This window comes from Odocoileus virginianus, chromosome 9 (assembly GCF_023699985.2).
Source record: "Odocoileus virginianus isolate 20LAN1187 ecotype Illinois chromosome 9, Ovbor_1.2, whole genome shotgun sequence".
NCBI classification, from domain to species: Eukaryota; Metazoa; Chordata; class Mammalia; order Artiodactyla; family Cervidae; genus Odocoileus; species Odocoileus virginianus.
In genome coordinates, this window is record NC_069682.1 from 31,484,605 (window position 1) to 31,512,207 (window position 27,603).

The window sequence follows — 27,603 nt, forward strand, 5'->3', positions numbered from 1 at the left end:
CTAAAAACTTACAGTCTTAGGAAAACAGTCATTTTGCTGTACTTCACAGCCTGTAAGTCAGTGCAAAGGGCAGGCTCAGCTGCTGGTTATTCTTCTCCATGTAGCATCAGCTGAGGTTAGTTGGTGGCATTCAGCTGAAGGATGAGCTGGTTGCGAGGCTCTGAGACAGCTTCATATTTACATTTCTGGTACTTTGATAAGAATCATTCAAAAGTTAATTTTGGCTGAGGGTGTCAGCCAGAGTGCCTACACCTACCTTCTGCAGGATGACTGTCTTACTATAGTTAAATGATAGTAACAGTAGCACAAAAGACAGGAAGAAAGGAATAGGTATCTTCTGTTGTAAAATTCTTATTTATGAAGTGATAAAATTGTCTCAGTCATCAGGGAAGCCCAAAATATTATTAAAATTTAAGTTGTGGTAAGTTAAAGCTCTATAGTTTAAACACCAGAGCAATAAAACTGCAAAAGAAACAGGTGCATCTAATAAGCCAACAGGGAAGGTAAAGTGAAATACTAAAAAATATTCAGTCTGCAAAAGAAACAGGTACATCTAATAAGCCAATAAGCAAGATAAAGTGAAATATTAAAAAATATTCACAGATAAGGCAAGAAAAAATTCGAAAAGGAAACAAAGACTAGATTAGAAAATAGCAAGATGATTATTTCAGATTCAGCCATGTAAATAGTTATATTACGTATAAATGATTTAAATGCTCTGAGGACAGATCATCAGGCTAGATAAAAAAGCAAGACCTACTAACTACATACTGCTCACAAGAAATCCTATTCAAATATGAACACAAGTTATAAGTAAAAGAAGTTAAGAAGATATGCCATGCAAACACTAATCACTAAGAAAACTGGATTGGCTATATTAATTACAACATAGGCTTCAAAACAGAGACTATTAGTAGCAATATTGAGAGATATTTCATAATGATGAATCAATTTATCAAAAAGACATAACAATCCTAAATATCTATGAGTCCCTTAACAGAGCTTCAAAATACTTAAAGTAAAAATTGACAGAACATAAAGGATGTTGTTGTTCAGTTGCTCAGTCATGTCTGATTCTCTGCGACCCCACGGACTGCAGCACACCAGGCTTCCCTGTCCTTCACCATCTCCCGGAGTTTGCTCAAACTTGTGTCCATTCAGTTAGTGATACCATCCAACCATCTCATCCTCTGTCATTCCTTTCTCCTGCTGCCTTCAGTCTTTCCCAGCTTCAGGGTCTTTTCTGATGTGTTGGCTCTTTGCATCAGGTGGCTGAAGTGTTGGAGCTTCAGCTTCAGCATCAGTTCTTCCAATGAATATTCAGGTTGATTTCCTTTAGGATTGTCTGGTTTGATCTCGTTGCTGTCCAAGGGACTCTCAAAAGTCTTCTCTTGTACCACTATTTGAAGGCATCTTTTTTTAAGTGCTCAGCCATCTTTATGGTCCAACTCTCACATCCATACATGACTACTGGAAAAACCATAGCTTTGACTCTACGGATCTTTGTTAGCAAAGTAATGTCTCTGCTTTTGAATACACTGCCTAGATTTGTCATAGCTTTTCTTCCAAGAAGCAAGCATCTTTTAATTTCATGGCTGTAGTCACTGTCCAAAGTGATTTTGGAGCCCCAGAAAATAAAATCTGCCAATTTTTCTCCATCTGTTTGCCATGAAGTCATGGGACTGGATGCTCGTGGTCTTTGTGGGTTTTTCTTTCCAATTTTTAAAAATTTATTTATTTTTTATTGAAAGATAATTGCTTTACAGAATTTTGTTGTTTTCTGTCAAACTTCCAAGATGAATCAGCCATAGGTGTACATATATCCCCTCCCTTTTGAACCTCCCTCCTGTCTCCCTCCCCATCCCACCTCTCTAGGCTGGTATAGAGCCATTTTTTGATTGTTGAGTTTTTTGCCTGCTTTTTTCACTCTCTTTCACCTTCATCAAGAGTCTCTAATTCCTCTTCACTTTCTGCCATAAGGATGGTGTCATGTGCATATCTGAGGTTATTAATATTTCTCCTGGCAGTCTTAATTCCAGCTTGTGCTTCATCCAGCTTGGTGTTTTGCATGATGTACTCTGCATATATTTTAAATAAGCAGAGTGGACATATACTGCCTTGTTATCCTTGAACATAAAGAATGAATAGGCAAAACTACAGTTGTAGTTAGTCTCAAACACTTCTCTCTCAGCATTTGATTTATAAGTAGGCAGAATATTAATAAAAAAGAAATCTGGAGCAACACTGTTAACCAGTTGGAGTTAATCGACATTTATAGAATCTTGCACTCAACAATAGAAGAATACACATTCTTTTCAAGTACACATGAAATTTTCATCAAGGTAGGTCATATGTTAGATCATAAAACAAGTCTCAATATATTTTAAAAGATTAAAACTATGCAGGACATGTTCTTTCACTATTTCTAAATTGTCTTAGAAATGAATAGCAATAGAATATCTAGAATTCCTTCCCCAAATATTTAGAAATTAAATAGTACACTTTTAAATAAAGCATGGTTCCATGAAATCACAAGAAAAACTAGAAAATATTTTTAACTCAATGAAAAATGAAAACATGGGAACAATATGCAGCAAAAGCTGTGCTTAGAGGAAAATGTATAGCTTTAATATACAAATATTGAAAAAGAAGAAAGGTATAAAACCAGTTATCTAAGCTTTCACTTTGAGAAGCTGGAAAATTAAAATGAACCCAAAGTAAGTTGAAGGTAGTAAACAAGAAATAGAAATCAATAAAATAGAATATTATAAAACAGACAAATAATGGAGAAAAATTGGTGAAAACAAAAGCTGTTTTTTTTTTTTTAATTGATCAGATTAGTTGACTCTCTTTAGTGGCAGTTCAGTGCCTTCCATATATTCCTAGATATAGGAGGTTAAAATTGTCCATGTCTCTTAAGCCCTAGACCCAAAAGCTGGTGTCTTGTCATATCCACCATATTTTATTGGTTAAAGAGGCCATTCAGATTCAAAGCTTGGGAAGTACATGTGTACCCACTTCTCTATGGGAGGAGTTTAAAAATGTTTGTGTTACTCAAGCACAGTCATATTTTTGAAGACCTTAGAGCTATGAATGGAAAGAATACTGAATGAACTGAAGTAACAGAAATGGAAGAGCATCTTTGAGGTGAGACTGCTAGAAGTCCTCTTTCTTGAGTATGTTTGCTCAAAATGAACACCGGCCAAGGATCAAGCTTGCTGCATAAGTGAGACTCTATGAGGGGAAAGAGAAACTGTGGAAGTTTTTGATGATCACATAGTCTGGCATGTTGAACTGGAACCTAGGGAGGCTTTAGACACACAGCTGGTTTTCCCCATAGGTTGTTTACTGAGCCTTGAGACAGAATGGGAAGTTGGGAAGTTGAGCTAGAAATATGCAGTGATGTCTTCTGCAGCCCTGCAGTGCTTAGGAGACAGTCTCTGCATGGTAGGGTTAGGGTGCAGCTGCAATAAACACAATTAATTTCACCTTTGAGACGTTTTACACCAGAAGTAAGATAATTAGATTGAAGTGAACATTTCCTTACCCTACCAGTCTAATAGAGGGAAGGATGGACCCTCACTGGGAGAAAATAATGTCAGCCACAGTTTTATGGCTATTATATTCAAAATATTGAGAATACAGTAAAATGTTATTTGACATGTGAAAAGTAAAAAAAAGCATGTATATATATATATATATATATATATATATATATATGTTCAAAGAAGATAAATAGAAGCAGATCTGCCAGTGATATAGATCTAGGAGTTACCAAACAAAGATTTTATAGTTGTTGTAAATGTGCTAAAGGAAATAAAGGAAGCAATTAGGAAAATGGATAAAAAGATGAACAATATTAATAGAAAGGTGGAACTATTAAAAAATAATCAAATGGATATCCTAGGACTGAAAAATATGACATCTGAAATTAAGATTTAAGAGCAAAGTAGGTGCAACAAAAAATACATAACTAGAACTGGTGAACTAAAGGACAGTTCAGTGGGAAAATATACAGTCTCAGAAAGCAAAAAGAATGGAAAGAACAAAACAGCTTAGGAGACATAGGATCAAGTCACTTCATCTGACATACATGTGGTTGGAGTCCCCGGAGGAGACAATGAGAAAAGCAGTATTTGAGAAGATAATGACCAAAGGTTTTCCAAACTGATTAAAGATAGCAACCCACAAATTCAAGGAGCACAGGAAACATAGTGAACCCCAAGCAAGATTAATATGAAGAAAACCACACCTAGGTACAACTTAGTGAGACTTGTGAAAACCAGCTATAAAGAAAAAATCTTGAAACAATAAAAAGAAATAAGGAACAGCAGTAAGACTGGTGGCTGACTGGCCTACAGTCATTATTAAAATCAGAACATTAAGGAATGGTATCCGTAAATACATGCAGAAAGGAAAAATACTGCCAACCTGAAGCTCTGTACCCAGCAGAAGTATTTTTTTAATGAAGGCAGAATAAAGATGTTTTTAGACAAAAGGTGGGAGATTTTATCACAAGCAGACCCATAGTGCAATAATACTAAAGGAAGTTATTCAGTATGAAGAAAAGTGATCCCAGATGAGCCATAGAACCTCAGGAAAAATGAGCAGCCTAGGGAAGCCTATGAATAAATATAAAAGATTTCAGACCATTGAAAGCAGCAATATTAATGTTTTGTGGGGCTTTAAACATAAGTAGAAATAAAATATTTAAAATCAGTGGAACAAAGGGCCAGTAGGTGTAAATGAAGTTAAACTGACTTTTTTTTTCACACCCAGGAAGTGGTAAAAGTCATCTGAAGTCAAGGAAGTATTTATAATCTCTAAGATAATTGCTAGAAATATTACAAAGATGTTTAAACAAAAAGTTTACCAAAGGTAAAATAAAATAATAAGGAAATTGAGTATCAAAAAAGAAGAATAAATGAAGGAAAAAGAATAGAAGGAATGAATAGAAAATTTATAACATGAAAGTATCTTTAAGTGTAATTAAATTACATGTAAATAGGCTTCTTCGTCCAACTAAAACCAGAAATTTTTGGACTAGGTTTTTTAAAAAGACAATGTATAGTTAAGACATAAGACATATTTCACATAAAAGGATATGGAAGAAAATAAAAGGTACACTATAACAAATACTGACTAAAGGGAATCTTATATGTTAATATCAGACAGAGTAGTCCTTACAGAAGGGTGAATTATGGGACGCTCTATAATGATAAATGATCAGTTCAGTAGGAAGACAGAACAGTGCGAAATTTATATGTTCCTAACAGCATAACTTGAAAATACATAAAGCTAAAATTGACAGGACAAAAAGGAGAAACAGACGAATCATAGTTGGAGAATTTTGCAACCTTCTTTCAACCACTAATGTAACAAGCAGATTTTTAATGTGATTGTTAAAAGTGTAAGGTGATAGAATATTTAAACAAGGTTATTAACTTGACCTATTGCTATTTATAGAATATTATTCCCAACAACTGCAGAAAACACATTCTTTTCAAGCATGCAAGGAATTTTTACCAAAATAGGACATGTACTAAGCCAAAAAGCAAATCTCAACAGATTTTGAAAGATAACATATATGTTCCACAGTAGAATTAAGTTAGAAATATATAACTGAAACATAAAAAACCCTAAATTTGCATGGAAAATAAATAGCAAGCTTTTAAATAATCCACGGGTCAAAGAAATACAACCATGATCAAAATATATTGAACAGTATCAAAACTTGTGAGACACAAAGTAATAATACCTAGGGAGTATTGGATAACTTTAAATGCATATGTTTTCAACTTAAGGTATAATTTTCCATCTCAAAGAGCTACAAAAAGAAGTGCAAACGAAATTCAAATAAACTAGAGAAAGCTCAGATTAACAATATGTCTTTTTTTAATATGATACTGTTAATTTGAGCTTTCTCTTTCTTTCTTAGTAAGCATTCATCAATTTTATTGACATTTTCAAAGGAACGCAGCATGTGAGATCTTAGTTCCCTGACCAGGGATTGAATTCAGCCCCCGCATTGGAAGCATGGATTCTTAACCATTGGACGACCAGAGAAGTCCCTATAACTTTGACCTTATCCCCATATTTCTTCCCTTTCCTCCCCAGAAATTTAAACCTGGCTTTTGTAGGTAGTGACATTTTTTTTTTCCCCACAACCATCTCAAGAAAAATTTTTTAAAATTTTTTCTAAGTCTATAGATTTTAAAGGGAAGGTAATGTGTTTCTTTGCTCTCCACTGTCAATTCAGGGATTGAGGTGCCACCTTTGTGCATCAGTTCCTTTTTTTCTAACTCTTATGCTGCCATCTCCCCTTTCTAAGGCTTGTTATTGGTTGATTTCCAAGAGGGCCATCACTCTAACTTCCTCAATCATGTCAACATCACACTTGAAACTGTCCTCTCCACACCACACCGTGTGATTATATCTGTGTCTTCTAATTCATGTTTTGGGATTTCTGATACTCAGAACTCATTATTCTTTAAGTTGCTCTGTTCTGTCAGTCAGAATCATTTCAAGATCTCAGATGCTGAAAGCCCCTTTCTCTTCTCTAACTTTTTTCTTTTAAAAGCCCTTAAATTCAGATATGTCTTCATTTATGTACTGTTTCTCCACCTCTCCTTCCCTCCCTACTTCCTTCCTGTCTCTATCACAGTAAATGGCCTTGCTATTGACCTTAACTGCCTCAATTTTACACCCTCACACACAATAATTTTTATCTATATCCATCACCCATCCTTTCTTCCATTTCTAACCATGAAGAAAGAACAGTTTCTCCTCTTAACATGGCTAACTCTACCTTCTCTTGACTTTGCTTCATTATTAATCCCTTTTCCTTCTTTTTACTCTCATTAGAAAGAAAATAGTAACTCTGATTGAAGATTCAGGTTTACTTTCAAACTATGCAAGGCCTCTTAAAAGAGTAATATTTGGTAGTTAATTCCATTTCTCCTTTTTCTTTAATTCTTCCATTTTTTTGTTTTCTTTTATTGCCCTCCTGAAATTTCTTTCTAAGATCATGAGTAACTGTTAAGTTATTCTTAGTCCTCCTTCTGCTCTGAAAACACAAGACAGGGTGCTTCATTCTTTGGCTGTTCTTCTTTGACATTGATAGACATCAGTTTTTTGTGGAAAGCCCGCTTATCAAATAAATAAACCTTTTTGGAGGTAAGCAGACTTCCCTATTGACTTGCTGTAGCAAGAGTGACCACGCAGATACGGGGCAGGGGGCCTGCTTTAGGAAATGAGTGTAGGGCTTTTATTGATTTTATTTGGGCTTTCAAGTTCTAGGGTGAGATGCTAGAAGTCAGAGGAGTCTTTGGAGTGGTCCTTTTCTTAAAGGGATGCACACAACACATGGTTGTGATTGAAAGGCAAAGTCTTTGGAGGCTGAGGATGCTGCACTTGTGACTGTCTGACTGGATGGTGGTAACTGGTCCAGCCCTCAGTCCTACCTACCTGATGGGGTGGTTATTCTGGTTCTCATTTTCAAGCACACTTTTATTGTATTTTTTATTTTTCAATTCCATTGCAGTTGCGCTGGTTTCTTCTTATCCTGACTGTTGTAGTAACAAAACAGGTCTCACTGCCTTTTCAGTCTTCTTGTAGTAACTCTGAAAGCAGAACCATCTTTCTAGGATATAAATGTGAATGAGTTTTCTACTGAAAACCCTTGATGGCTCTTTTTATGTACAAGATAAAACCACATATATTGAAGGTAGTATTCAACCCTTTCACACCAGGACCTCGAGCCCACAGTCCAGTCCTTGTCTGCTGGTCTGTGGATCTCCTGTTCCCTCTCTCCCTCCTGCCCTTCCTCCCTCTTCCTCCCCCACCTACTTTTCTCATCCTCACCACCAAACTACGCTCTTGTTACAGAAACATATTGACTTTCCTGAGCTCACACACTGTATTGTGGCCGTGTGCCTAAAATAAAGTAGTTTTTGTTTCTTCTTGGAATATTGTTTCCAAACCTTACCTTTATCTGATTGCTAAAAGTCCTATCTCTTTTAAAGCTGAATTTAAGTGTCACCATTACAGAGTATGTTACTTTGCCAGGACTACATACAAAATATCACAGACCAGAGACTTCAACAAAAGAAATTTGTCTGCTCAGTCTTGGAAACTAGGCATCGGAGATCTAGGTGTCTGCAGGCTTGATTTCCCTGGGTCTTCTCTCCTTGGCTTCCAGGTGTCCATCATTTTGCCCTGTCCATATATAGTCTTTCTCCCATGTCCTCATGGGGCCTTTCTCCTGGTGTGTCTCTGTGTTTCCTAACTTCCTCCTATAGGACACCAGTCACATTGGATTAGGGCCCACCCTAAAGGCCTCATTTTACCTTAGTCACCTTTTAAAGGGCCTTATCTCTAGATTCAGTCACATCCTGAGGTTCTAGGGGATTGGGGCTTCAACACATTAATTGGAGGGGGGAAGGGGTTGGAAGACACTGTTCAGTCCATAATACAAAGCCGTCACATATATTCCCTGTAGTAAGTAACACCCCCCGCCCCCCTAAATCCAGTAGCACTTTGTACCATTTTTAGCATTTACTGTGTCTGCCTTGATGTGGAGTTATTCATGTTCATCTGTCTCTGGTGGTTTGTGGGTTTCCTGAGGATGGGAGCTTTATCTTACTCAACTTCACCTCTCCCTGCTCTCCATGATGTAGCACTGAGTAGGGCTTGATTGGTGGCTAGATTTTAAATGATCCAGTGTAAATCAGGCTTAAATATATTATTTTCCAGAACTTTTAGGAGATTGACATAAAAACATAGGAAGGAAATGTGTTATACCTCCTAGTTTAGAAGTCTTTGAGCATAGCTTGAAATTTTTATTTTAGGTTCTTAAATTATACATAATTATCAGTTTTATAGAACTAAATATAACTCTTAACGATCTTTAGGTACAGTCATCTAATTAGCTTCTGTAAGCTACCTATCAATTCTTTCAGTTTCATACTTCCATTACATTTGTTTTCAGATAAAGATGAATGCCATGTCTCAGCCAGCACTGAAAACGTGAAGTTTAGAAGACGTTTGCTAAGTCGAGTCAACTCACGTAAGTCTGCTCACATCGCTCAGCACCAGCTTAAGACTGATTTAAAATGTGAAGGATTAAGTTCACCACCTTTGATGATTTATCAAGGCTCAATTGCTCACAATATCTTATAGTTCCCTTGTATATTGAATCGCTGGTCTTGGAAGATATTGGAGAGATGATTACTCGCTAAATCTCATGTGCTTGTTGAAAATATAATGTTTAAACTCAAGGTATTACTTTAAAAATGAGAGTAGCACCTCACGACCATCCTTTATTTTGTATCAAGTCTAGGTATCAATTCCCAACTATGGGCCAAACTTAGTGTTTCTAAAATGGTTTTCCATTGTAGCAAATATATTTTTAGTTTCTTAAGTCTGGCTTTTCTGACTGTGTTCTTCATCATTAAAGGGAGATATTTAGTAATTATCATTGGAACCTGAAATACATAGCTATTTATCCAAAAACCTAGCTTTGAGGTGTCATCTTAACCAATCCCAACTATTACAATTACCTCCTCATGGTCTTTGTCTTCATTCTGTTGTCTATTGTATTTTCGCTGCCCTACAGTTCTGCATGTAGAGCCACTCCAATAATTTAAAAACCCTTCAGTGGCTCCTCACTCACTGCTGATAGAATCCATGCCTTTGCCTGCATTCAGAGCCCTCAGTCAAGCTCCTAAACTATCCCCATCTTTAGCCAGATGAGCTTTCTTCTTGTTCTCTGAAATCTCATTATTGTTCTTGTCTCTACATCTCGACTTGGACTGTTTTTGTTAGTGTTTCTCTGTAATATCCCCTGCTTCTCCCTTTCTGGTTTCTCTGCCTGTTGAAATCTTGTGCACACCTTCAAGGCTGAGCTCAGGTGTGGACTCCTCCACAAAACTTCTCCTGATCACTCCAGCTAGAAGCACGAGCTTTCCCTTTCTCTGCTGACTTCAATCAGGATTTTGTTTTTATCACTGTTTCAGCATATTTTATCCTGCCACTTCAGTGTGTGTGTGTGGTATCTGTCTTATCTCCCAGGGAGGTTATGAGGACCAGAAAATCAAACATCATGTCTAATGTAGTTTTGTCTTGCACAGCATTCAGCATAGCCTTTAACGATGCTCGGTATTTGTTTAACAAATTAAGAATGTGCCTGGGCTTTTCTCCCATCCTCCCGTCTTACATCCTTACAGACACACATGGTCCATATTCATGGCAACTGTTCATTCTCATCCTGTCCCCCTGGCAGACCTCCACACTGCCATCTTGTCCTGGGAAAACACTGGCCATGGTGTAATTAGCGAGACACAGTCAGTTCCCAGCCTCAGAAATAAACTGTGGTCCCAAAGTTCATGTCCAATTCTGTTGTTTGGAATGCAGAAAACATTTTTCCACAAAAGCAGTTATAAATAGTCATTAAGTTTCTCAGTCCACCCTTCCAAGATTGTTTAACTCATAAGTACTGATGCAGCCACCACATATCACACTGTTTGTAGAGCAGGGATCCCCAACACGTGGGCCACTGGTCCTAGTCCGCAGCCTCTTAGGAACCGGGCCAGACAGCTGAAGGTGAGCCACGGGCAAGCTAGTGAAGCTTCATCTGTGTTTATAGCTTCTTCCCACCGCTCCTATTATTGCCTGAGCTCAGGAAAGCAAGCTCAGGGCTCCCACTGATTCTGCATTTTGGTGAGCTGTATAATTATTTCATTATATATCACAGTGTAATAATAATAGAAATAAATGTAATGTGTTTTATCACCCCAAAACCATCCGCCTGCCCCATTCTATGGAAACATTGTCTTCCCCCAAACCTGTCCCTGATGCTGTGAATGTTAGGGACCGCTGTTGTAGAGAACCTCTGACTCTGGATATGGAAGCATATCTCTCATGTCCTGGAAGCAAAGCAGGGACTTCTGGGCAGCCTGAGCAGTAGGAAGTCTGAGCAGGGGCTCTGGCAGGGGCCCCCCATATTAAATACCCTCATGACAGTAGCTTTTGGGTTTCCAATATTTGCATAAGAGACATTTAGCTCTAGGTCACTGGTACTCTCATGAGCTCTGAATTGAGGGCAAGGAGGCACTTGTTCTCCTGACCCTCCCCACAGTAGATGAGGATGGTAAACAGCACTTCAGTTTTCCTGTCACACGGAGGGGTCATTTTTAATTTGGATGTGTGGGAGTTGACGGTATCTTTCTTGAGCTTGGCATGATTTGTTTTATAAACCTATTACACCACTTCACCCTCATTAGTGTGATCTCTTTTCTCTCACAGCCTGGCAACTTACACAGTAATTCCCCCCAGTTTGCATTTAATGGAAGGAGACCATTGTCTGCTCATGGACCAAGTCTAACTCATAATCATAACCGAAGTTATGTGCAGGAGGAATACGACCTTTAGCTTAAGCATAAAGCGTTTAATAACCACCCACACATGCAATAACATAACCCCAGTTCTACGGGATTGTGCCAACAGCCAGAGTCACATATACCATACTTACTGGCACATAATTCTCCAGCATCTCATTGAAATTTGAAGCAGTAGTCTAAATTATGCTATGCACTTTAATATTTTTAGCACTGAATTTGATAGTTGCTTCATTTTTCTGGTAGCAGACCCATGCCTGCTTCCTAACAGGAGCAGCTATCCTTGCTCTGAGTTTATGCTCATCTCCTGCCCATTTCTGCAGCCCCCAACCTCCTCTCTGGGCCCATCCCCTGCTGGTGTCGGTCCATGAGCACCCCCACCCCATCCTCACCCCAGGGAGCCAGCAGATAGGAGATGAAAGGAGTTAGAATTTCAGTTCTCCTGTGACATGGACACACCAGGTAATCCTGGGGGCTGATGTGGGACGAGAAGGCTGCCAGCGTACCCACACTCAGGAGTCTCAAACCTGGTGTTAGTTGAACACATTTCTCATCTCTTTGGTGTGTTTTAAATAATCTATGTTTGGCAACAATGGGCCTTGTTTATTAGATGGCAGAGAATAAATTCAAGATGAGATATTTTGATGTGACCTGTCCTCTTTAAAAAAGGGTTCAACATTGTGGATTAAAAAAAAAAAGAACCACTCTGTTGGCTGCTTTGTAATAGTACTTATATGACAGCACTTTCTGCTGTGGCCTTGTTTGCCTGTGACAGTTTATTGTTGTGTTGTCAATATCTACACTTTTTTTATATATAAAACTTAGGTTTTTCACTGATCATCCAAATGTTTAATCAGGTGATGAATGGTCTGCTTAGGCTTGAGGGAGCCTGTAGGAGAAAGGGGAGAGAGGGGAACTAAAATCTGTTGAGTACTGCTCTGTGCCATGTTCCCTTTGTGTCTTTTAGGATCTTCACTCCATTTTACAATGGAGGAACTTGGGCTTGAGAAATGTTAAAAAAATGAATCTGAGGTCAGAGGTCTAGTCGGTGATAGATCTGGGTTTCAATCCCAAATCTGATCATCTCACTATTTAAACAGCCTAATCCTACAAGCCCATGTGCCTTCTATTTGCTGGAAAAGATCAGTAACTGAAATTGGAGGCTGGAGGCAGATTCGGGTGTAGTAAGGTTCACCTTCCCCACTGACAACCAAAGCTGCTCTCAGATTCAGTTCCCTTATCTGTCCTGTGGGACTAAAACCCGTTTTACTGACCATTTGAGATTGTTGTGAGGCTAATAAGCTAGTGAATTTCAGTAAGATTTTATAGATATAAAACCCCATGGAAGAATGAGAGATTTTTAATTCAAGAGAAAAACTAATAAAAACCTTAAAACATTGAATGAGATGACTTGGACAGATTTTGTGACATTTCACATCTTAACATTGCTCTACAAAGCTTCCATAACAACATTTGTCAGTTTTATAATCCCTGCCACCATGATGTGCCAAGCTACATCCCTGAATTAGGTATTTCATCCCTGATTTAGGTACCTCGGTTGCAGCGGAGAGTCCTGGCAGCATCCCAAGGACCCCCTTTCACTCACCAGAAGAGATGATTTGTTTCTGCACCATATCAAACAGGTCTGGACTCTAGTAGATAATGAAGAAATGTTTGTAGCCAGTGAGGACCTGGAAAATTCTAAGGCTGTTGAATAGTCATAGATCTACCAGACTAGCAGTAATGTTAATGTTCTCAGAACAATTTATATTTTTGAAGTTTTTAGTAAGCCCATGTGAAAGTCACATTTTGTAAACGTGATTTCACAGAACTGCTGTTCACAAGCCCAATATGAAAGTCACATTTTGTAGACGTGGTTTCTCAGAATTGCTGTTCAAAAGTGGTTTCTGGGCACCTTTCATAGATTACAGGATGGTGAATACTGAAAGACAGCTCTGAGCTCTGAGTGGTCATCCAGTTACACTTCTTTCAAGTATACAGAGAAGAGATAAGAAATGTAGGGAACTCATTAAGTTATAAGGACAAGACTATGAATGAAGTGTCTGTGAGCCTGGGAAGTACCAAGGTCATGTCCTAGGCTTACCCCAAACTTTTACCCTATTAAAGCCCTAAGTCTAAAGATAAATGCTTTCAGAAGACCAGCTGAGACCATTGGAAGGATGGTATTAGAAGAGTGCTCAGATATGGATACAGAAGTCTTCACTCAGTCAGCCTTGGACCAGATATGTGTAGGACTCTTCTCCATCTGCCACACATCCCAAGAAGGGTCCCTCGTCCTGAGGTGCTGACTCCCACCTGACTTCTAGGGCCAACCCTGAACCTGCTTCCTAGGTGTGGTGGATGGAGGCCTCCAGAAAGGGAAAGGAGACATAGGAAGCAAAGAACAGACACACAGCAGACACTGTGGCCCAATTTGGTCCATCGCTATGGACCACATTTGGCTTGCACAGTGTTCAACATGAATAATGTTATTAACTGGTATTATTCTAACTAGTTCCGAATTGGACTTTCTGTTAACCCCTTTAACGTGCACATCCAGATTTCTGGGTTTTCTGGAAAACTGTAAGATGTGACAGCTTTAGGCCTGCCATTCAAGGTGACTGTCATCCATTAGAGCTAGTGAGGAGCTGCCTCTCTGAGATGAGTGAGAGCCTTCCAGTTCTCACAATCTACCCCCCTGCAACCCCCGCCCTTCACTGTTGGTTTTCTTTAAATAGAATTAAGAGGAAAGTTAAATGTTACTCACTCTGCCATTTGTGTTAAAATTGGAAATAACAGGTTGATAGGATAGCATGTTTCAATATATGTGAGACACTGTTATTCTCCTAGGAGTGTTGTGTGTAACAATGTACCATAAACTGGGTGGCTTTAAACAACAGAAATTTTTTCCCTCACTGTTTTGGAGGCAAGAAACCTGAAATCAAGGTGCTGGCAGAGCCCTGCTCCTGCAAAGGCCTCTCAGGGGATCCATCTTGCCTCTTCTAGCTTCAGGTGGCACCACGCATTCCTTGCTTTGTGGCTGCATCACTCCACCTCCTACCCCCATCTTCTCATTACTGTCTTCCCTGTGTCCAGACTTTCTTCCTATAAGGACAGCCATCATATTGTAATAGGACCTACCCTATTCCAGGACAGGACTTCCCTGTTGGCTCAGTAGTAAAGAATCGCCTGCCAACGCAGGAGACATGGGTTCGATCCCTGGGTTGGAAAGATCCCCTGGAGAAGGAAATGGCAACTCACTCCAGTATCCTTGCCTGGAAAAATTCCATGGCCAGAGAAGCCTGCAGGCTACAGTCCATGGGGTCATGGGCTTATGACCTCAGCATAACATTTTGGGGAACACAGTTCAGCCCATAACCAATGGCATGTTTCTTGGTGGAGCACAGAATAGTTGTTTAGGGCGGAGGTCCGTGGAACAGAGTACCTGGAGTCATACTTACACCTTTTTTGCTCTCTCCTCCGGGCAGTTGCTCACCCCCTCAGTGCCACTCCCCCTCGTCTGCAAAGTGAGGATGAGGGGACCCACCTTCCCCCACCCACCTTGTAGGGTTGAAGTGAAGACAAAATGAGTTAAAACCTATGAAGCACTTGGAACAGTGCATGGCACATACTCAGTTTCAGTGAACTGAACTATTAATTATCTTCATTGTTATTTGTGTTTACTCAGACATGATTTCTCTGCATACAAGGAGTTTCTGTGCCAAAAAGCCATTATTTAAGATAGCATTATGAAGCAAACCATGGAGAAAGTAGAAATAAGAGATAGAAATGCTTCATGAAAAAAAGTAAATCAATAAAAGACAGTGCGAGAGACTGGAATTTTAATAAGATTTATTTTTTGTACAAATGAAGTAATTATAATACATTAATAATGTTTAGCCTCCTCATACTATTGGATTACCTGCATAGCCTCTAGATGCACTTGAAACTGATAAAAGACCCAGATAGGAACTTTAGACTCAGAGGCTTAAATGTTGACTGTGGGCTGGTGAGCACAGTGCCCCAGAGGTGATATTGGAGAGGTTAGTCCAGGAGGAGTATCCAGAGACACATGACTTCTAAGCATCCCACCTACTTTCTTGGAAGCATCTTATTACTGTCTCCCTCTTTCCCATAAACCCTTGCATTGAAATTATCCTGGTATCCAGGCTCTAGATCAGAGATTGAGGCTGAATAATTCTTTACATTTAAGCCCCACTTTTCTTCCAAAGGAAACAAATATTTTGAGATACATTATTTTGTTTTTCCACATAGCTTTTATGCAAGACAGCCATACAACTTGAAGTTTATTAAAAACTAAGAGCCCTGATAGAGAAGGTTTAAAGAGATGACAAGACTTTGAAAGTCCCTGGGTGAAATTTGTTTTGCAGGTTAGGGGCTATTGGGTTTGTAAAACTATAGAACACATATATATATCTTTCTGCAAGGTACACTGCCCTGAAAAATGAGACTATTCAGATAAAATCAAAGTATCTTACCTAAATGGTGAAAGGGACGTATGGGTATATGATTTGCAATTTTATTTTAATGAAAGAGGTTAGGCTGTTTAATTTTTGGCAAAGAAGTAGTGTTGTATCATTCAACTGTTAGTAATTTGGAGCACTTCAATTAAATGATGAGTTCACCAGAACTTCTTTGGTTGCAAATGCAGGAAGGCCAACTCAAGCCAGCATATAAAAATCAAAGCAACTTAATTGTTTATATGACTGTGGTTTCCAGAGGTGCATCTGGCATCAGGCACGGCTGCAGCCGGGAACTCAGATGATCTCAGCTGGACTCTTTCGGGTCTGCCGGTTTCTTTATTCGTCATTCTCCAGACAGCATGTGATCAGTAAGATGACTGGCCGGCAGCAACTTGGGACTGTCATCTTCCTAGTTTAGCAGACCCAACAGAAAGAGAATTCACTGGGCCAAATGCCTCACTACCTGCCTTAAAGAAGATGCGAATCTACTCTCCTTAACCCCATGTGATGAATGATCACTGAGTTCTAGCCAAGTAGAGGGGTGTGTGTGTGCCCAGGGACTGAAGGCCCCCCCTTGGGTCTCCTGGAGGGAGAGAGACTTTCTCCAAAGGAGTTCAAAAAAGGGCAATGGAAGCGAGTGCTCAGCAGACCAAAACTGTAGTGTCCTCAGACTGACACACGATGTGTGAAGTCATGTAGACTGTAGGTTCTGATTTTAAGATGGCAAACAAAGAATGTTCTGCCTTCTGTTATTACAAAATCCATCCAAAACGAAGGAAATAAAAAATTCCATCTCTATCTTTGATGAAATGTCGATGACGTCAGTAACCCTAATCCACTAACGTGAACAGAAAGTTGTGATGCTGTGACTTAGCAGAGGAAGGTGAAAATCTGAGCTCCCACAGAGGAGTGTAACAGGAAAGGAAACAGTTTTGCCTTGCAGAACCTTGGAGGTCCCGTGATTACAGTTATCAGGTCAGGCTGGAGGAGTAGTTAGAAACACAGAATCAGTTGAAAGTCTGTAAAAGGACCAGTTGGACACACAGGTCCTTGTCTCAACCCAGCTGGATACCCACCTTCCCCAGAAGATGAGAGGTTTATTCTCTGGAGATGTTGAAACTTAAGAGAACCTAGGCTCAGGTAAATTGGAGCTCTGAGGGTGGGGTTACGTAGACATCTGCCCGGCACTTTGAGCACCAGGAGCCAAACTTTCAAGTCCCCATTCAGGTGCTGGGAGTTTCTCTAGAGAAGCTGACTGTTTGCCGAGAAACTCCTTACAGGAGTTCCCCACAAGGAAAGCCAGCTGACTGCTTTTCAATAAAGAGTGCCTTCAACAAGTTCAGCCCACAGACAGAGCTGCCATCTTGCTTTGCTAGTAATTTTCCACTTAAATGGAAGAGACAGTCAAAGATCAACAGATATTTGGAAATGCCTCCCATAGGAAAGCAGAAATAAAGAGCAACAGAGAACTCTAAGACAGAACTGTAGAGACAGAAATAGGAAACTTAAGAAATGGACTGTAAGTACTGTCTCTGAAAATGTGAGATTTTGCATGGATAACAGAGTCCTTTTTAAAAAGAAGAAGAAAAGAAAGGAAAATTAAAGAACAAAAAGTAACCCACAAAAATTAAGAATATGATGGCTGAAACAAATTTCTTACAGGGATTGCTTATTTAACTTAACATGCAGAGTACATCATGTGAAATGCTGGGCTGGATGAAGCACAAGTTGTAATCAAGATTGCAGGGAGAAATAGCAAATAACCTCAGATATGCAGATGATACCACCCTTATGGCAGAAAGCAAAGAACTAAGGAGCCTCTTGATGAAAGTGAAAGAGGAGAGTGAAAAAAGTTGGCTTAAAACTCAACATTCAGAAAACTAATATTATGGCATCCAATACCATCACTTCATGGCAAATAGATGGGGAAACAATGGAAACAGTGAGAGACATTCTTTTCTTGGGCTCCAAAATCACTGCAGATGGTGACTGCAGCCATGAAATTAAAAGACACTTGCTCCTTGGAAGAAAAGCTGTTACCAACTTAGCATATTAAAAAGCAAAGACATTACTTTGCCAACAAAGGTCTGTCTAGTCAAGCTGTGGTTTTTCCAGTAGTCATGTGTGGGTGTGAGAGTTGGATTATAAAGCAAGCTGAGCACTGAAGAATTGATACTTTTGGACTATGGTATTGGGGAAGACTCTTGAGAGTCACTTGGACTGCAAGGAGATCCAACCAGTCCATCCTAAAGGAAATCAGTTCTAAATATTCATTGGAAGGACTGATGCTGAAGCTGAAATTCCAATACTTTGACCACCTGATGCAAAGAGCTGACTCATTTGAAAAGACCCTGATGCTGGGAAAGATTGAAGGTGGGAGGAGAAGGGGACGACAGAGAATGAGATGGTTGGATGGCATCACCAACTTAATGGACATGAGTTTGAGCAAGCTCTGGGATATGGTGAAGGACGGGGAGGGCTGGCATGCTGCAGTCATGGGGTCGCAAAGAGTCATACATGACTGAGTGACTGATCTGACTGACTGACAGGGATTGAAAGATAAATCTGAGAAAGAAATCATTAGAGACATGATCCAGAAAGTTCAGTCACTTACTTAATCCAAGAGAAAATGGGAGAAAGTTATCAGAGAAATAATACAAGACACTCTCCCAGAATCCAGAGAAGAAAAATTGTCGTATGCAAAGTATTCTGCATAAGAACAAACAAGAGACTTCTCAACATCAGTACTTACATGTAAACATAAATTTTTGAAACAGTCTCTTAAGGGATAAGTTTTTTCATTAAAAAAGTTGTAATACTGTGACTTAGCAGAGGGACGTGAAAATCTTCTTTTACCTGAGAGTTACTGTCAAATATCTCTAAATAATTTCCTTGGGATATTTAAAATATTCCACTTACAAATTTTCCATTATTTAAACTTATTATATAATCTAAAGTACATCTTCAAATTTATGTTTTAGAGATGTAGGGTATTTTATAGTGCTTATTCTAGTTTCTTATTGTTTTATTCACTCAACAGATAATTGAATGATCTTTTCTCAAAGCACTGTAGAGTTTATATTCCTTGTTTCGTATGGTAGTGCAACATCTGGTCCATAGCTTTGTAGTCTGTGACAATAAATAAAACTGATTTAGAAACTCACTGGTATTAAGGTATGTGATAGCATGATCTGCAAAATGTTGGCTGTTTTTTCTTTATCCAGCATATAGCAATTTGAAGTGACAAATGTTTGGCTCTTATTTTTATACACGTATGTTATTATCTAGTCACTAAATTGTGTCCAACTCTTTTGCAACGCCATGGACTGTGACCTGCCAGGCTCCTCTGTCCATGGGATTTCCCAGGCAATAATACTGGAGTGGGTTGCCACTTCTTTCTCCAGGGGATCTTCCTGACCCAGGAATTGAACCTTGGTCTCCTGCTTGGCAGGCAGATTCATTACTGAACCATCAGGTTATCCTTATACATGTATAAAACTATATTAATTATGAGTAACAAAATATCTGTGTAGAATATTGGGGTTTTTTTAATTTATAAAAATTGGAGGATAATTGCTTTAGAATGTAGTGTTTCTGCCTTGCCACAGTGTGAATCAGCCACATGTATACATACATCCCCTCCCTCTGGAGCTTCTCCCCCGACCCCACCCCTCAGGTCATCACAGCACTGAGCTGAGCTCCCTGTGCTACACGGCAGCTTCCCACTGGCACCTGGTTTATACATGGTAGTGCATGTGTGTCCATGCTGCACTATTTACAATAGCCGGGACATGAAAGCAACCTAAATGTCCATAGACAGATGAATGGATAAATAAGTTGTGGTACATATATACTATGGAATACTACTCAGCCATAAAAATGAATGAAATTGGGTCACCTAGAGTCTGTAATGCAGAGTGAAGTAAGTCAGAAAGAGAAAAACAAATATTGAATATTAATGAATTGAGAATGTAGCATGGAATATTACTTTTCTGTCTTTTATCAGTGAAGAAGACAGTTTCGAGTATTATTTTCTTCCAGAAATTAGAAGTATCAAAAGTTGAAATTTAGCAGACATGTTTTCCACATTTTAATTAGTGTGAACTAGTTAAAAATTAATTAATTGTTAAAATTAATATTTGAAAAATTAATATCTTTAAGATTCAATGAATATTGACTGTATAATAAAATATAGTTTTATGGTATTTTTAGATGGAAAGTTTTCTCCAAATTGCATTTTGGTTTTTAAAACATTCTGAATTTTAGTTTGTAAATATTACAAAAGAATTGAAATTGCTTTAAAAAAAATTTTTTTTTTCTTTGTGTTCCTTTTTAAAAAAAATTTGTTTACTTTAATTGGAGGCTAATTACTTTACAATATTGTAGTGATTTTTGCCATACATTGACATGAATCAGCCATGGGTGTACATATGTTCCCCATCCTGAACCCCCCTCCAACTTCCCGCCCCATCCCATCCGTCTGGGTCATCCCAGTGCACCAGCCCTGAGAACCCTGTCTCATGCATCAAACCTGGATTGACGATCTGCAGTGTAGCTCCCCTCTCTTTTTGGAATAGTTTTGAACGCCTAATGAAATGGAAGGCAAGTTTCTTTTCCCCTTAAAAGGGGCTATATTTTATTCCTTAATGTACTATAATGAGAGCAAAATAATATAGAAAAATCAAGAAATGAAAAAGTGCCAAGATCCTTCTTGCCAATATAACTTTTTAGAATTGTGCTGAGTTGCTTCTGCTGTAAAAATCAGACTCTCTAGTCTATTATGGATTCTCCAGGTAATAGCATTTTGTAGAGGATTTCTGTAGTTCTTTTGGCTCAGCAAGGTCAAGAATTTTAAATTAGAATTACAGAACTGGAAGGCATCCTCGTCTTCATTTTACAAATGAAGGAACTGAAGTCCAGAGGAATCATGATTTATCCAGGGTCACACACTTAATAGTGAAGGTTGGATGAGAATCATGGCCTCCTGGCAGGCAGCTCAGTGATCTTTGTAAAAGACTCTTTGGGTTTATTCTCACCACCATCACATTACATGCAGTGTTCATAATTTATTGCATTAGACCCAAGTAGCAACTTATGAGTTTGTGTTTAATTTTCTGAAGCTGAGTGAGCATTTAGAATTAGGAATATTGACAGTGACCAAAAAAAAAAAAAAGAAATGGCAAGAAGCGTTTGGAAGATCTCTCATCTAGGGTAGAAGATATCCCTTGACTAGACTCTGGCCCTGCTCTCAAATGGAAATCCTTTGTACATTGTTCTCTGGGACCTGAATCTCTGTCTACAGGAAGGTTCTTTGCCCATCTTCTTCCAAGTCCACAGTTAGGTGGTCATTGGGAAATATACCCTCTTTGGGGGCTATTTGGGCATTTCTGGTAGCTCAGCTGGTAAAGAATCCTCCTGTAATGCAGGAGACCTGATTTCAATCCCTGTGTTGGGAAGATCCCCTGGAGGAGGGCATGGCAACCCACTCCAGTATGCTTGCCTAGAGAATCCCCATGGACAGAGGAGCCTGGCGGGCTCCAGTCCACGGGGTCAAAATGAGTTGGACGTGACTGAGCGACTCAGCATGCAGCATATACTGGGGGCTGTGTAACCTTTTACCCTACTCTCTGACCATGCAGTTTTGGCAGCTTGCACATTGTTTTTAGAGTCAGCCAGCAGCTTAGAGGCAAGGCTTGTGAAGTTTTGGTCCTTGTTATGCCCTCAGAAACTTAGTTGGCTTCTGATCCGCCTTTTTGTAGTTGACTCCATTTGCCAGTAAGAGAGGGACTGGGTGTCCCAGTCTGGCACGGACAGTCTCAGTTTATATTAATAGCACTCATGCATGTTAAGTAATAATGCCCTCTTTCACTCTCAAAACTGTCCTGGGTTGGACAATAAATTCTGTACTGTCACTCTAGCCAAAAGAGCACACCAGAGAGTCCCACACCTAATTTACTCCTTTGCTTCCTCCCTGCAATTCCCCCATCTCTCAGCTTACAGGGGTCCTCGGTTGGCCAATTGAAATAGGTTTCACAGGAAGTTCTTGTGCTCAGCCTGATCGACAGCAAGGCTGACTTCCCTCCATTCACAATAGAAAATGTAAAAGGCCATTTTTGCACAAAGCCTTTTTCAGTCTCCTCTTTTACTGTGTATAGTCCAGAAGCAGTCAAATTTTCTAACTCTGGGAGCCTCCAGATTTCTGGATTCTCTGCTCCCTTTCAGTTTTGCTCTCAAACCTCTTATTTGTTTGTTGCCCATGCAGATTTCTTTCTTGTAAATTCTCAATGAATACAGTAAGTAATAATGTTATTCTAATGTTCTGTTTTCTGTCTCTTTTCCCTTACAGCTATAGTCTTAGTTGGGCTTCCCAGGTGGTACTAGTGGTAAAGAACTTGCCGCAATGCAGGGGATCTAAGGGACCCTGGTTCGGTCCTTGGGTCAAGGGGTCGAGGAGGGCATGGCAACCAACTCCAGTATTCTTGCCTGGAGAATCTCATGGACAGAGGAGCCTGGTAAGGCTATAGTCCACGGGGTCCCAAAGAGTCAGACATGACTGAAGCAACTGAGCACACATGCGTAGGCTTAGTTAGACACTTGTTCTGCCTTTGAAGCTATCTCATGCATTTTCAGAAATTGAGGTATAATAATTTACATACAGTAAACACACAGCTTTCAGTTCAGTGAGTTTTGACAATTGTATACACCCATGTAAACCACCACCAAGAATAAGATAAAGAACATTTCCATTATCCCCAATGCAAGCTGCTTTCTAGCTGTTTCCCTTTGATGTGCTCCCTCTGAGGCACAACCACTTTTATGACTTCTGTCACCACAGATTCCTTTCCACAATCCAGTACTTGTATTAATATTAAAAGTTTTGTGACTGGGACTTCCCTGGTTATCCAGGGGTTAAGACTTTGCCTTTCAATGCAGGGGTTGCGAGTTTGATCCCTAGTTGGGGAGCTAAGATCCCACATTCCTCACAGCCAAAAAATCTAAACGTAAAAGAAAACAATATTGTAACAAATTCACTCAAGACTTTAAAAATGGTCCACATCAAAAACAAATTTTTTTTAACAATTGATTATTTAAAAAAAGAAAATTCGTGACTGTGTGACATGACTGTTTCTATCTTTTCCTTGGTTTCTCTCTTTCCTGCTGCTGGGCCTCTAAGCAGTTCTCATCTATTTTAGATTTTTTGTTTTGCTTGCACGCCACTTAAAGGTAGCATTTTTTATGTTACTTGGGAAAAACTAAGTGCTATAGAAAATGGACTACAAAAAACATATTAGCTTGAACCTAATTAAAATATATTTATTGCTAATGAGCAGTACACTGAACTCGTTCTTGATCAATAGGTGATAGTCTATATCCTGGACCTTTGAATCCTCCAGCAGCTGAGAAAGGAGTAGGAACCCACCATACCTGCTTCTGAAAAGCCTCAACCTGAGGTCTGACACTCAGTCCCCTTCCACTGATGTTTCTTTGGGGGAAAACTATGCATAAGACCTCCTCTGGTACAAGGGAGAATGGTTTGGAATTGGGGACTCTGACTTGGCAGCTACTTGACAATGACAGCTCCATACCATGAACTGAAAGAAAGTTTGTTAATTGTCTACAGGTAACAAAGGTCAGTGTCAGAACTTTTATTTTCTTTTAGTGACATAATACTGTATTGCTTTTCTTTTTTTGTCATGTTAGTTTGTGCAGTATGTCTTTTTATGCTTTTCAAATAAACATTTTAGTATTAGAAAATTTTTACAAATTGTATTGCAATCTCTACGATATAAATGTTCAAAGCAAAAGCAATTTATTTTCCTTACATTATTCTGGTGAAATTAAAATGATCACTGGCTATCAGCAGATATAATTTAACTCTTAAAAGATACAGATCCATGATAGCACCATGTCTATTCAGTATTATACCAGAGATCCTAGCCAGTAGAGTAAAATGTTGCGGGTGGGTGAACCTAAAAAAAAAAAAGATGTAGGAATGGAAAGGAAGAAAAAAATTGTCACTCTTGGTAAATGATATCATTGTCTATGTAGAAAATTTACAGAACTCTGCAGCTAAATTCTTAGCATTAACTAGAGAGTTTAGCAAGGTTTTTGGATACAAAATGAGTATAGAAAAGCCAGTTGCATTTCTGTGGACTGCCAACAAAAGCAAAACAGAGGAGGTAATTTTTAAGAACATTTTATTTTGAAATAACTAACATCCTATATAGCCATAGTTTAGCTTCTCACACTAAGAAATTAACATTGATACAATAATATTAACTGAACTATGCCTTTATTCATATTTTCCTCAGTTTTTCTACCCGTGCCCTTTTTTCTCTTTCATGATTATACCCCATGTAACTGTTAACTCTCGTCTGTTTCAGTTTACATCAAGTTCTTGCTCTTTTCTTTCTAGGACCTGGCACTTGGAAGGGCAGTGGTCTGATCTTTTGTAGAATGGACCTCAGTTGGGGTTTATGTGTGTGTAAGCACTCAGTCATGTCCGACTCTTTGTGACCCCATGGACTGTAGCCTGCCAGGCTCCTCTGTCCATGGGGATTCTCCAGCCAAGCATACTGGAGTGGGTAGCCATTCCCCTCCCTAGGGGATCTTCCCAGTTCAGGGATCAAACCTGGGTCTTCTGCATTGCAGGCATATTCTTTACCACCTGAGCCACCAGGGAAGGTGTTTGTCTGATGTTTTCTTATGATCGTATCACATCCTGTCCACATGACATCACTAGCGATGTTAATCTTCATCATTTGGTGTTGCCAGGTTTCTCCACAGCAGAGTTACTACAGAAAGGGAAATTTCAAAAATATACAGTTTTACAATAGAGGCACAATATAAACAGCATTTGAATAAATGTAGTGTCAACAGCCTTTATTGACAAAGTTATAAACTTTTATTGAAATACATTAACTACAAACCAGTTTAATGGAGAGAAACACTGTATTAATGGATTCTAAAACTCAATGTTACAAAGATGCTAATTCTCTCAATATACCTAGAATCAAATTCCTAACAGACTTTGGGGTTACTATTACTAACAAAGGTCCGTATAGTCAAAGCTGTGGTTTTTCCAGTAGTCATGTATGGATGTGAGAGTTGGACCATAAAGAAGACTGAGTGCCAAAGAATTGATGTTTTTGAACTGTGGTGTTGGAGAAGACTCTTGAGAGTCCCTTGGACTACAAGGAGATCCAACCAGTCAATCCTAAAGGAAATCAATCCTGAATATTCATTGGAAGGGCTGATGCTGAAGCTGAAACTCCAATACTTTGGACACTTGATATGAAGAGACAACTCATTGGAAAAGACCCTGATTCTGGGAAAGATTGCGGACAGGAGGATAAGGTGACAATGGGGGTCAAGATGTTTGGATAGCATCACTGACTCAATGGACATGAGTTTGAGTAAGCTCCGGGAGTTGGTGATGGACAGGGAAGCCTGGCATGTTGCAGTCAGTGTAGTCACAAAGAGTCGGACGTGACTGAGCAACTTAACAACTACTGATAGTAATGTTGTTCATCTTTGTTGTTGTTATTTTGGTGATACTTAACGTTGTAATTCTGAACTTATATGGTAAAGGAGTGGTCCAATAATTGTGAAGGCAATGCGTCTTTCTTGCCTTTTATTGTGACTTATTATGAAATTATAATAATAAAGCCAGTATATGGTACAAAGATATACAAATTGGCCAGTAGAAAGAATTGAGAATTCAGAAACAGATCCATCTATATATGGGGCCTAGATTTATAACAAAACTGGTATTATAGACCATTGGGGGAAAGGATGGACAGATTTTTCAGTGTATCAAGTTGGTGCAAGAGATGCTCATGTGAAAGAGTATGTTATTTAATTGCTGTGTCATATCACACACAAAATGGGAAATGGTTCAATTATTAGTTACAAATGAATAGTTATAGTTAAGTTTAATTATAAAATTAGAGGGCTTGTTTGGTGGCTCAGACAGTAAAGAATCTGCCCACAATACGGGAAACTTTGGTTCGATCCCTGGGTTGAGACGATTCCCTGGAGGAGGGCATGGCAACCCACTCCAGTATTCTTTGCTGAAGAATCCTCCTGGGCAGAGGAGCCTGGTGGGCTGCAGTCCGTGGGGTCGCAAAGAGTCGGAAATGACTGAGCGACTAAGCACACACACACAAAGTCAGAAGCACAATTCAGAAAAAAAACAGTTCAAGAAAAAACTACCAAAGGAATGTAAACAAGATTGGAAAGAGTGCAAAGGAAAAGAAATGACACACAAAAAAATGAGGTCATAGGGATGAGTGAGCCAAGTCAAATACACATTGAAAAGATGATGTAATACCTGTGATTTTAAAATATCAGTGTTTACAATATGCCAGAACTGCATCATTTATTAACTTTTTTTTTTATCCTCAGTTACATGCCAGAAATCCAAAAGTGATCAGTTATTTCAGTGATCTGTCTACTGGCAACTCCATTACTCAGTTTTTGGAAAGCAAAGAGTTGGAAACATCTGACTTTGAAAGGGATGTATTTTCACTTTCTCAATTTGGGGAAGTTTATCAAAAAGGCTTAACTAAGATTTACCAAATGACTATTTTATTTTTAGAGGCACCTTGTTTAGCCCAATTTACTTACAAAGTGTTATTTAGGAAAATGAATTTTAATATATATTTACTAACATGCGGTGGAGTTTTAGAGAAAGTTTTTGTCTTAACATGTATCTGAAATGTGCTTTTATCATTGGCACCTTGAAGCTATAATGTACATCACTCAATTTAGGGAAAATGATTGCCATTTAATCGAATTGACATAGCTTAGTTGTCAATTTTAAACTCGTCTTCCAAATCAGACTTCCTTCTGTCAGTAAAAATCCAACTTGATTTTTCAGCCCAAATAAATATATTAATGTATGTCTCCATGACAACCGTCACACAGCTGAATTCTAATTCTAATACAGATAAATAGATAAGCACAGAGACTTACCATGTGTTGCCTGGATACGGTGATACTGCTGCCTTAAGATTTCTTGCTTTGCACTTACTAAAGTCTCCCAGAGTTGAGTTGTGTATCTTTTTCAATAATAAAAGTATTGGAAGGTAAGTTCCTTAAGTAAAAACACTCTCACTACTGCTTCATTCTACTATGTTTCTGAATTTGTAATATACTAACATGGGCCCACATACTCCATCCCTTAATAAAATATGTATGTTTTATGTATGATGGGGAGAGAGCAAATCCTTATTGTGATGCTTTGATTAAAGGAACATTTACAGGTTTGGCTTCCTGGAGGGTTTTTAACATTCCAGGGCAGTGCACTAGCCAGGATTAGTGAGTAGTCTTCATTCCTTTTGTAAAGTGGGTGATTCTGAAGGTGGGGTAGAGAAGAAGCCTGGCGTGGTACCTTAGCTTCAGGTACACTGCAGAAAGGATCAGTAATAGGAAGATGAAGATCTGGAATTTGATTGCCTTTAAACAATCTGTGCCCACATATCTCTTAGTCATCATACGGTTCCAGTTTGTAGACTGTTGATACTGAAGACAGGAAGAGCAAGTCCATCATATTTGTAATTGTAAATACAAGACACCCAAACTAATGAAATAAATCCCATTTTTAGAGAGTAATCTCTTCTGAAATAAAAGACAACTAGACCCTGTATATTCAAGGGGCATCCTGTGTGTCAGTACTGAGTAAAATTGCTGGACATCAGAGGTCAAGAGCCATTCCTTTT

At 38.9% G+C, this 27,603-nt stretch overlaps 1 protein-coding gene across 16 annotated transcripts in view; it reads left to right on the forward strand.

Moving 5' to 3' along the window:
• Positions 1-27,603, forward strand: part of ZNF438 (zinc finger protein 438) — a 183,750-nt gene that overhangs the window by 81,222 nt on the left and 74,925 nt on the right. For 13 of the 16 annotated variants that reach the window (XM_020909663.2, XM_020909671.2, XM_070472147.1 and 10 more), the window contains 2 exons: positions 8,990-9,067; positions 12,946-13,039. In XM_020909663.2, coding sequence (XP_020765322.2) covers positions 8,990-9,067; positions 12,946-13,039 — 172 coding nt within the window. Of the gene's footprint in view, positions 1-8,989; positions 9,068-12,945; positions 13,040-24,432; positions 26,971-27,603 lie in introns of those variants that run through there. The other 3 variants (XM_020909672.2, XM_070472146.1, XM_020909674.2) reach the window with 2 other exon arrangements.